The 11,509-nt window shown below is 43.3% G+C and overlaps 1 protein-coding gene across 1 annotated transcript in view; it reads left to right on the forward strand.

The window, feature by feature from the left end:
- The first annotated feature begins 3,466 nt into the window (after positions 1-3,466).
- LOC133620677 (transmembrane emp24 domain-containing protein 5-like) overlaps positions 3,467-11,509 on the forward strand; it is an 8,156-nt gene continuing 113 nt past the window's right edge. Inside the window, exons 1-4 of the mRNA XM_061982276.1 lie at positions 3,467-3,910; positions 4,008-4,105; positions 4,184-4,370; positions 11,197-11,509. The exon at positions 11,197-11,509 is cut by the window's right edge and continues 113 nt beyond it. Of these exons, the coding sequence (XP_061838260.1) occupies positions 3,734-3,910; positions 4,008-4,105; positions 4,184-4,370; positions 11,197-11,409 (675 nt within the window). The 5' untranslated portion in view covers positions 3,467-3,733 and the 3' untranslated portion in view covers positions 11,410-11,509. The remainder of the gene's footprint in view (positions 3,911-4,007; positions 4,106-4,183; positions 4,371-11,196) is intronic.

Genomic DNA, 11,509 nt, shown 5'->3' on the forward strand with positions numbered 1-11,509 from the left:
CATTTTGCGGTGTGTGTGTTACGGACAGCAAAGCCCTGTCTGTCTGTCTGTTATTTCACTTGACCTTTTTCTGTGTTGATTGAGCTGTGTTGAAGCAGCAAAAAAGGACATTATGTTAAATGAAGAGTTTCTGTCTCTGATAGTTGATATAATAATGTAAGTGCATCATTAAGCCTACATGAACTCCATGGTGTTCAGGGATGAATAGTCTCTCCTATTGCTATTGTACTATTTTTTTCAGCTATAGTTACATTAATCCATACTTGCCAACCTTGAGACCTCCGATTTCGGGAGGTGAGGGGTGGGGGCGTGGTCGGGGGTGGGGCGGGGGCGTGGTTAAGAGGGGAGGAGTATATTGACAGCTAGAATTCACCAAGTCAGGTATTTCATACATATATATATACATACATGCATATACATATATATATATATATATATATATATATATATATATATATATATATATATATATATATATATATATACATACATCCTGAAAATATGCAAACAAAACTGTGTTTAGATAATTGATACTTAAAACTTGCATAAATAAATATTAAGGAATATAACATAACTTGGCTTCTGAGAGCTTCAAAATGTAATAAATAAAATGCTAAATTTGTTGATAAACAAGCAATTATTTTAATAATTAAATATGGTCACTTTAAATGAATTATTATGATCATTTAAAATTAATTATTTCCAATATGTTTATTTTAATGTATAATTCTATGGCTGGATGTAATAAGGAGTCAGAAAAAATAAAAAATACAATTAATTTTGATGTTTTTAGCAAAATATAGTAAAAATTTATTTTTATTTTTTATTTAATAAATATTTTTATTTTTAGGTAAGATAAACATAATAATACAATTTATCTCTAGTCTGGATGATTTAGTTCTTGTCACCCTGTTGTTCTCCTGTCATAAAAAAAAAGGCTGTCCTCACTCAGGTCCGCATGGAGCTGGAGGGGGCGTGGCCTCCAGCTCCGGGTGAAAATCGGGAGATTTTCGGGAGATTATTTGTCCATGGAGGTTTTCGGGAGAGGCGCTGAATTTCGGGAGTCTCCCGGAAAATTCGGGAGTGTTGGCAAGTATGCATTAATCATTAGTAATAGAGCAGCCTAGTTTTGAATGGCAGGGTCCCTGCTATCACATGTTGATAACAATATAACATGTACATAATAAATCAACTACAGGCTTCCCAAATGCTGTAATATGTTGACTTGAAACTGTTTAATGTTGCACTTTTTATATGTAGAAGAAAAGTTTTGTCATTTTATTTCATCTGAGCAACAACTTGAGGCAGTTTAATGTTGATTAACGTGGGCAGAATTATTATAGTGTTCCCAATGTTAAAAGGATAAAGCCATTGTTTACACATTTGGTAAATAAATAACCAAAAAATTTATATTTTGTTGTTTTCTTACTGTACCAAAAATGAACCGAACCGTGACCTCTAAACCGAGGTACGTACCGAACTGAAATGTTTGTGTACCGTTACACCCCTACCATTTACACAACGTGACAACTTCACTGCTTTTGGCTTTTGTACATATATATTTCTAATGTATGTATATTTTTGTGTAAGACTTTTAAGTGAGGGTACATTTAAAACAACGCACATGATCACCTTATCGAATGTTTACAATGAGAACATGAGCCAAACTCAATTATTATTAATGTTTCAGAACAACTCCCACCAATATTGGTTTAAATTATTCTGAAGCAAATCTTATAACCGCGAGCAGTGATTGTTTTCCTTGATAATACCATGGACGCCCCTGCTTATTTCAGCAGGACAATGCCAAGCCACGTGTTACATCAACGTGCTTCATATTAAAAGAGTGCGGGTACTAGACTGGCCTGCCTGTAGTCCAGACATTGAAAATGTGTGAAGGCTAAAATATCAGAAGGAAGACTTTGTAACTGGCAGTGATCGTTTTCCTTGATATAAAGAAGTTCTAAAAAAACATACAAATATAATTATCCAGTTATTTGAACATCCATCTTCTTCCGCTTATCCGAGGTCAGGTCGCGGGGGCAGCAGCCTAAGCAGGGAAGCCCAGACTTCCCTCTCCCCAGCCACTTGGTCCAGCTCCTCCCGGGGGATCCCGAGGCGTTCCCAGGCCAGCCGGGAGACATAGTCTTCCCAGCGTGTCTTGGGTCTTCCCCGCGGCCTCCTACCGGTCGGACGTGCCCGAAACACCTTCCTAGGGAGGCGTTCGGGTGGCATCCTGACCAGATGCCCGAACCACCTCATCTGGCTCCTCTCGATGTGGAGGAGCAGCAGCTTTACTTTGAGCTCCTCCCGAATGACAGAGCTTCTCACCCTATCTCTAAGGGAGAGCCCCGCCACTCGGCGGAGGAAACTCATTTGGGCCGCTTGTACCCGTGATCTTGTCCTTTCGGTCATGACCCAAAGCTCATGACCATAGGTGAGGATGGGAACGTAGATCGACCGGTAAATCGAGAGCTTTGCCTTCCGGCTCAGCTCCTTCTTCACCACAACGGATCGATACAGCGTCCGCATTACTGAAGACGCCGCACCGATCCGCCTGTCGATCTCACCATCCACTCTTCCCTCACTCGTGAACAAGACTCCGAGGTACTTGAACTCCTCCACTTGGGGCAAGATCTCCTCCCCAACCCGGAGATGGCACTCCACCCTTTTCCGGGAGAGAACCATGGACTCGGACTTGGAGGTGCTGATTCCCATCCCAGTCGCTTCACACTCGGCTGCGAACCGATCCAGTGAGAGCTGAAGATCTTGGCCAGAGGAAGCCATCAGGACCACATCATCTGCAAATAGCAGAGACCTAATCCTGCAGCCACCAAACCAGATCCCCTCAACGCCCTGACTGCGCCTAGAAATTCTGTCCATAAAGGTTATGAACAGAATTGGTGATAAAGGGCAGCCTTGGCGGAGTCCAACCCTCACTGGAAACGTGTCCGACTTACTGCCGGCAATGCGGACCAAGCTCTGACACTGATTATACAGGGAGCGAACTGCCACAATAAGACAGTCCGTTACCCCATACTCTCTGAGCACTCCCCACAGGACTTCCCGGGGTACACGGTCGAATGCCTTCTCCAAGTCCACAAAACACATGTAGACTGGTTGGGCAAACTCCCATGCACCCTCAAGGACCCTGCCGAGAGTATAGAGCTGGTCCACAGTTCCACGACCAGGACGAAAACCACACTGTTCCTCCTGAATCCGAGGTTCGACTATCCGGCGTAGCCTCCTCTCCAGTCCACCTGAATAGACCTTACCGGGAAGGCTGAGGAGTGTGATCCCACGATAGTTGGAACACACCCTCCGGTTCCCCTTCTTAAAGAGAGGAACCACCACCCCGGTCTGCCAATCCAGAGGCACCGCCCCCGATGTCCACGCGATGTTGCAGAGTCTTGTCAACCAAGACAGCCCTACAACATCCAGAGCCTTAAGGAACTCCGGGCGGATCTCATCCACCCCCGGGGCCTTGCCACCGAGGAGCTTTTTAACTACCTTTTTTGAACAGCTCTTTGAAAAGAATGATTCCTTCCAATCTCTTTTTTTGTTTCTTAAATGATGTGCTGTAAAATAGTCAAGGTGAGGTGTCAACAAGGTGTGTTTGTGGCTGACAGGACTGACTGAGCTCCAGGAAAGGCGTCGAGTCGGGCAGGATCAGCAGGTTTGACATACCTTTGTCGATGTGCAACGACAAGCAACTCTTCACTTTTCTGAGGACATGGCGATGAGGCGACTGCTGCTGACTTTGCTGGCTTATTGGAGCGTAAAGGTGAGCTGGGCTGTGAGCATCAAGCCCAACACGGAGATGGAGTTCACCTTCGTGTTACCTGCCGGCAGCAGAGAGTGTTTCTACCAGAGCACAGACAAGGACAGCAGCCTGGAGTTTGAATACCAAGTGATTATACTTCCTCTTAATCTCATCCTTTTCCCTGCTTTACTGTCACACCTTGACCATGTCGGGAAGCACCAATGACTGCCAAAGTGTCTTCCAGGTGATCGGGGCGCCAAATGTGGACGTGGGCTTTGTCATGAGGTCGCCCAGCGGCCGCAGAGAGGCCTACGACTACAGGAGGTCTCACGCCGTCCACAAGTGAGCGTGTCTTCCGGCCGAGGCCGTCAGAAGACAAGCTGGCATTGATCACGTCTGCTGGTTGTTGTCCTCCTCCAGTGTGCCTCAAACCGAGGAAGGAGACTACAAGATGTGTTTTGACAACAGCTACAGCAAACGGAAGGAAAAGTTGCTGTTCTTTGCCATCGTCATCACCGCCATTTCCAACCACACGGACGACTACGAGGACCTGGAAGCCGACATCATCACACTGGACGACACGGAGTTAAAACTGGACGAGATCAGGGTGAGACTAAATCAACCCCAGCTTAACTGAATTCCTAACTAAACCTCCCCCAAATAACCTAAAACAATGGCCTTCATTGGGTGGTCAAAACTGGCATCGCCCAAATCATAAAACTGTTTGTCCATGAAGCATGGCGCCATTAACAAGGTGGGTGTCTGAACAGGTAAGACTATTTGCTCCTGAACAAGGTGGGTGTCTGAACAGGTAAGACTATTTGCTCCTGAACAAGGTGGGTGTCTGAACAGGTAAGACTATTTGCTCCTGAACAAGGTGGGTGTCTGAACAGGTAAGACTATTTGCTCCTGAACAAGGTGGGTGTCTGAACAGGTAAGACTATTTGCTCCTGAACAAGGTGGGTGTCTGAACAGGTAAGACTATTTGCTCCTGAACAAGGTGGGTGTCTGTACAGGTAAGACTTATTTGCTCCTGAACAAGGTGGGTGTCTGAACAGGTAAGACTATTTGCTCCTGAACAAGGTGGGTGTCTGAACAGGTAAGACTATTTGCTCCTGAACAAGGTGGGTGTCTGAACAGGTAAGACTATCTGCTCCTGAACAAGGTGGGTGTCTGAACAGGTAAGACTATTTGCTCCTGAACAAGGTGGGTGTCTGAACAGGTAAGACTATTTGCTCCTGAACAAGGTGGGTGTCTGAACAGGTAAGACTATTTGCTCCTGAACAAGGTGGGTGTCTGAACAGGTAAGACTATTTGCTCCTGAACAAGGTGGGTGTCTGAACAGGTAAGACTATTTGCTCCTGAACAAGGTGGGTGTCTGAACAGGTAAGACTATTTGCTCCTGAACAAGGTGGGTGTCTGAACAGGTAAGACTATTTGCTCCTGAACAAGGTGGGTGTCTGAACAGGTAAGACTATCTGCTCCTGAACAAGGTGGGTGTCTGAACAGGTAAGACTATTTGCTCCTGAACAAGGTGGGTGTCTGAACAGGTAAGACTATTTGCTCCTGAACAAGGTGGGTGTCTGAACAGGTAAGACTATTTGCTCCTGAACAAGGTGGGTGTCTGAACAGGTAAGACTATTTGCTCCTGAACAAGGTGGGTGTCTGAACAGGTAAGACTATTTGCTCCTGAACAAGGTGGGTGTCTGAACAGGTAAGACTATTTGCTCCTGAACAAGGTGGGTGTCTGAACAGGTAAGACTATTTGCTCCTGAACAAGGTGGGTGTCTGAACAGGTAAGACTATTTGCTCCTGAACAAGGTGGGTGTCTGAACAGGTAAGACTATTTGCTCCTGAACAAGGTGGGTGTCTGAACAGGTAAGACTATTTGCTCCTGAACAAGGTGGGTGTCTGAACAGGTAAGACTATTTGCTCCTGAACAAGGTGGGTGTCTGAACAGGTAAGACTATTTGCTCCTGAACAAGGTGCCAGGGCTTAAGTCTCAGTCAAGGTGAAGTCAGCCATTATTGTTCTTATTCAATCGTTGTTGGTTTTTTTTTTATTATGATCAAATTCATATTATATATATGTTGTTGTTTTCAATATACTGGCCCTTTGACATATGACCTAAACCAAATAGAAAATTGAACCCTAACTTTGATACTCTACCTGGAAACCCAAACTCTAAATTGAAAGGCACACCCCCTGGTATTGGAGTAGAAATATTTGGGTTTTGGCACCAGCCGCTCGAGTAGTTCTGACCGATCAAAGTCTAAGACAAGATGTGACCAGTCTAAGTCTAAGACGAGATGTGACCGACCTAAGTCTAAGACTAGATGTGACCAATCTAAGTCTAAGACTACATGTGACAATCTAAGTCTAAGACTAGATGTGACCAGTCTAAGTCCAAGACGAGATGTGACCGACCTAAGTCTAAGACTAGATGTGACCGATCCAAGTCGAAGACGAGATGTGACAATCTAAGTCTAAGACTAGATGTGACCGATCCAAGTCGAAGACGAGATGTGACCGATCCAAGTCTAAGACTACATGTGACCAGTCTAGGTCTAAGACGAGATGTGACCAATCTAAGTCTAAGACTAGCTGTGACCGATCTAAGTCTAAGACTATATGTGACCAGAGTAAGTCTAAGACTGGATGTGACCAATCTAAGTCTAAGACGAGATGTGACCGACCTAAGTCTAAGACTAGATGTGACCAATCTAAGTCTAAGACTAGATGTGACCGATCCAAGTCGAAGACAAGATGTGACCGACCTAAGTCTAAGACTAGATGTGACCAGTCTAAGTCTAAGACTAGATGGGACCAATCTAAGACTAAGACTAGATGTGACCGATCTAAGTCAAAGACTAGATGTGACCGATCTAAGGCTAAGACTAGATGTGACCAGTCTAAGTCTAAGACTAGATGTGACCGATCCAAGTCGAAGACGAGATGTGACCGATCCAAGTCTACATAAGACTAGATGTGACCGATCCAAGTCGAAGACGAGATGTGACCGATCCAAGTCGAAGACGAGATGTGACCAGTCTAAGTCTAAAACGAGATGTGACCGACCTAAGTCTAAGACGAGATGTGACCGACCTAAGTCTAAGACTAGATGTGACCAATCTAAGTCTAAAACTAGATGTGACCGATCTACGTAAGACTAGATGTGACCGATCCAAGTCGAAGACGAGATGTGACCGATCCAAGTCGAAGACGAGATGTGACCGATCCAAGTCTAAGACTAGATGTGACCAGTCTAAGTCTAAAACGAGATGTGACCGACCTAAGTCTAAAACGAGATGTGACCGACCTAAGTCTAAGACTAGATGTGACCAATCTAAGTCTAAGACTAGATGTGACCAGTCTAAGTCTAAGACGAGATGTGACCGACCTAAGTCTAAGACTAGATGTGACCAGTCTAAGTCTAAGACTAGATGGGACCAATGTAAGTCTAAGACTAAATGTGACCGATCTAAGTCAAAGACTAGATGTGACCAGTCTAAGACTAGAAATGAAAATCAAAGTCTAAGACTAGGTGTGACCGATCTAAGTCAAAGACGAGATGTGACCGACCTAAGTCTAAGACTAGATGTGACCAATCTAAGTCTAAGACTAGATGTGACCAGTCTAAGTCTAAGACTAGATGTGACCGATCCAAGTCTAAGACTAGATGTGACAATCTAAGTCTAAGACTAGATGTGACCAATCTAAGTCTAAGACGAGATGTGACCGATCCGAGTCTAAGACTAGATGTGACAATCTAAGTCTAAGACTAGATGTGACCAGTCTAAGTCTAAGACGAGATGTGACCAATCTAAGTCTAAGACTAGCTGTGACCGATCTAAGTCTAAGACGAGATGTGACCGATCCAAGTCTAAGACTAGATGTGACAATCTAAGGCTAAGACTAGATGTGACCAGTCTAAGTCTAAGACTAGATGTGACCAATCTAAGTCTAAGACTAGCTGTGACCAATCTAAGTCTAAGACGAGATGTGACCGATCTAAGGCTAAGACTAGATGTAACCGATCTACGTCTAAGACTAGATGTGACCCATCTAAGTCTGAGACTAGATGTGACCCATCTAAGTCTAAACTAGATGTGACGATCTAAGTCAAAGACTAGATGTGAGCAATCTAAGTCTAAGACTAGATGTGACGATCTAAGTCAAAGACTAGATGTGACCAATCGAAGTCTAAGACTAGATGTGACCGATCTAAGTCTAAGACTAGATGTCACCGATCAAAGGCTAAGACTAGATGTAACCGATCTAAGTCAAAGACTAGATGTGAACCATCTAAGTCTGAGACTAGATGTGACTAACCTAAGTCTAAGACTAGATGTGACAATCAAAGTCTGAGACTAGATGTGACGATCTAAGTCAAAGACTAGATGTGACCAGTCTAAGTCTAAGACTAGATGGGACCAATCTAAGTCTAAGACTAAATGTGACCGATCTAAGTCAAAGACTAGATGTTACCAGTCTAAGTCTAAGACTAGAAGTGAAAATCAAAGTCTAAGACTAGGTGTGACCGATCTAAGTCAAAGACTAGATGTGACCAATCTAAGTCTAAGACTAGATGTGACAATCTAAGTCTAAGACTAGATGTGACCAATCTAAGTCTAAGACTAGATGTGGCCAATCTAAGTTTAAGATTAGATGTGACCGATCTAAGTCTAAGACTAGATGTGACCGATCTAAGTCTGAGACTAGATGTGACCAATCTAAGTCTGAGACTAGATGTGACCGACCTAAGTCTAAGACTAGATGTGACAATCAAAGTCTGAGACTAGATGTGACGATCAAAGTCAAAGACTAGATGTGACCAGTCTAAGTCTAAGACTAGATGGGACCAATCTGAGTCTAAGACAGATGTGACCGATCTAAGTCAAAGACTAGATGTGACCAGTCTAAGACTAGATGTGACAAAGTCTAAAACTAGATGTGACCGATCTAAGTCATAGACTAGATGTGACCAATCTAAGTCTAAGACTAGATGTGACCAGTCTAAGTCTAAGACTAGATGTGACCAGTCTAAGTCTTAGACTAGATGTGACCAATCTAAGTCTAAGACTAGATGTGACCGATCTAAGTCTAAGACTATATGTGACCAGAGTAAGTCTAAGACTGGATGTGATCAATCTAAGTCTAAGTCTAGATGTGACCAATCTCAGTCTAAGACGAGATATGACCAATCTAAGTCTAAGACTAGATGGGACCAATCTGAGTCTAAGACAGATGTGACCGATCTAAGTCTGAGACTAGATGTGACCAACCTAAGTCTAAGACTAGATGTGACAATCAAAGTCTGAGACTAGATGTGACGATCAAAGTCAAAGACTAGGTGTGACCAGTCTAAGTCTAAGACTAGATGGGACCAATCTGAGTCTAAGACAGATGTGACCGATCTAAGTCAAAGACTAGATGTGACCAGTCTAAGACTAGATGTGACAAAGTCTAAGACTAGATGTGACCGATCTAAGTCATAGACTAGATGTGACCAATCTAAGTCTAAGACTAGATGTGACCAGTCTAAGTCTAAGACTAGATGTGACCAATCTAAGTCTAAGACTAGATGTGACCGATCTAAGTCTAAGACTAGATGTGACAATCTAAGTCTAAGACTAGATGTGATCGATCTAAGTCTAAGACTAGATGTGACCGATCTAAGTCTAAGACTAGATGTGACCGATCTAAGTCTAAGACTATATGTGACCAGAGTAAGTCTAAGACTGGATGTGACCAATCTAAGTCTAAGTCTAGATGTGACCAATCTCAGTCTAAGACGAGATGTGACCAATCTAAGTCTAAGACTAGCTGTGACCGATCTCAGTCTAAGACGAGATGTGACCAATCTAAGTCTAAGACTAGCTGTGACCGATCTAAGTCTAAGACTAGATGTGACCAATCTAAGTCCAAGACTAGATGTGACAATCTAAGTCTAAGACTAGATGTGACAATCTAAGTCTAAGACTAGATGTGACAATCCAAGTCTAAGACTAGATGTGACCGATCTAAGTCTAAGACTATATGTGACCAGAGTAAGTCTAAGACTGGATGTGATCAATCTAAGTCTAAGTCTAGATGTGACCAATCTCAGTCTAAGACGAGATATGACCAATCTAAGTCTAAGACTAGATGGGACCAATCTGAGTCTAAGACAGATGTGACCGATCTAAGTCTGAGACTAGATGTGACCAACCTAAGTCTAAGACTAGATGTGACAATCAAAGTCTGAGACTAGATGTGACGATCAAAGTCAAAGACTAGGTGTGACCAGTCTAAGTCTAAGACTAGATGGGACCAATCTGAGTCTAAGACAGATGTGACCGATCTAAGTCAAAGACTAGATGTGACCAGTCTAAGACTAGATGTGACAAAGTCTAAGACTAGATGTGACCGATCTAAGTCATAGACTAGATGTGACCAATCTAAGTCTAAGACTAGATGTGACCAGTCTAAGTCTAAGACTAGATGTGACCAATCTAAGTCTAAGACTAGATGTGACCGATCTAAGTCTAAGACTAGATGTGACAATCTAAGTCTAAGACTAGCTGTGACCGATCTCAGTCTAAGACGAGATGTGACCAATCTAAGTCTAAGACTAGCTGTGACCGATCTAAGTCTAAGACTAGATGTGACCAATCTAAGTCCAAGACTAGATGTGACAATCTAAGTCTAAGACTAGATGTGACAATCTAAGTCTAAGACTAGATGTGACAATCCAAGTCTAAGACTAGATGTGACCAATCTACGTCTAAGACGAGATGTGTCCAATCTAAGTCTAAGACTAGATGGTACAATCCAAGTCTGTGATCATGAAGTGATGAAGCCTACTGGGATGAGTCTTCTAAGACCAACCAAACAGTCCAGTTGTGATGGATTTAATGCCCTGAGACTACAATGACCAATCTAAGTCTAAGACTAGATGTGCCAATCAAAGTCTGAGACTAGATGTGACGATCTAAGTCCAAGACTAGATGTGACAATCTAAGTCTAAGACTAGATGTGACAATCCAAGTCTAAGACTAGATGTGACCAATCTACGTCTAAGACGAGATGTGTCCAATCTAAGTCTAAGACTAGATGGTACAATCCAAGTCTGTGATCATGAAGTGATGAAGCCTACTGGGATGAGAGTCTTCTAAGACCAACCAAACAGTCCAGTTGTGATGGATTTAATGCCCTGAGACTACAATGACCTGATGATTGAGAACATCCAGAGGCCTAAATGAAACCAAAATTTGAACTCTGAACCCAAATTAGAAAACCTGACCCCTCTTGAAACCTGTAGAGAGAACCCTACCTTTATTCTGTAAACTCAATAGCAAACCCTAAGTGGAAACCTTTACCCTGAGGTCCATAACCTCAAATCTGTCCTTCCTAATCCATTTTCTCCCGCTTGTTACTCTCTTGTCTCGTAGACCAAGATGGACAAAGTCTACCTGTCCATGCAGAGGGGTCGCCTGATCCAGTTGATGCTGAAGACCTTTGACACCAGGGACGTGCACCTCCAGGAGGACAACATGTGGAAGGTGACCTTCTGGTCCTTCGTCAGCATTCTGTGCGTCCTCACTGTGGCTGGAGTCCAGGTCTATACTCTGCAGTCCTTCTTTTCGAACACCAGGCTCAGCTGACCACCTGCAGGCTTTTCACGTTCTTACTGCAAAACATTCTGTGAAAATGCATTCGTCAAAAGATACAAGCTGTCTTGAGACACAGCCTTGCCTCTTGAAA

The sequence above is a fragment of the Nerophis lumbriciformis genome, linkage group LG24 (genome assembly GCF_033978685.3).
Source record: "Nerophis lumbriciformis linkage group LG24, RoL_Nlum_v2.1, whole genome shotgun sequence".
NCBI classification, from domain to species: domain Eukaryota; kingdom Metazoa; phylum Chordata; class Actinopteri; order Syngnathiformes; family Syngnathidae; genus Nerophis; species Nerophis lumbriciformis.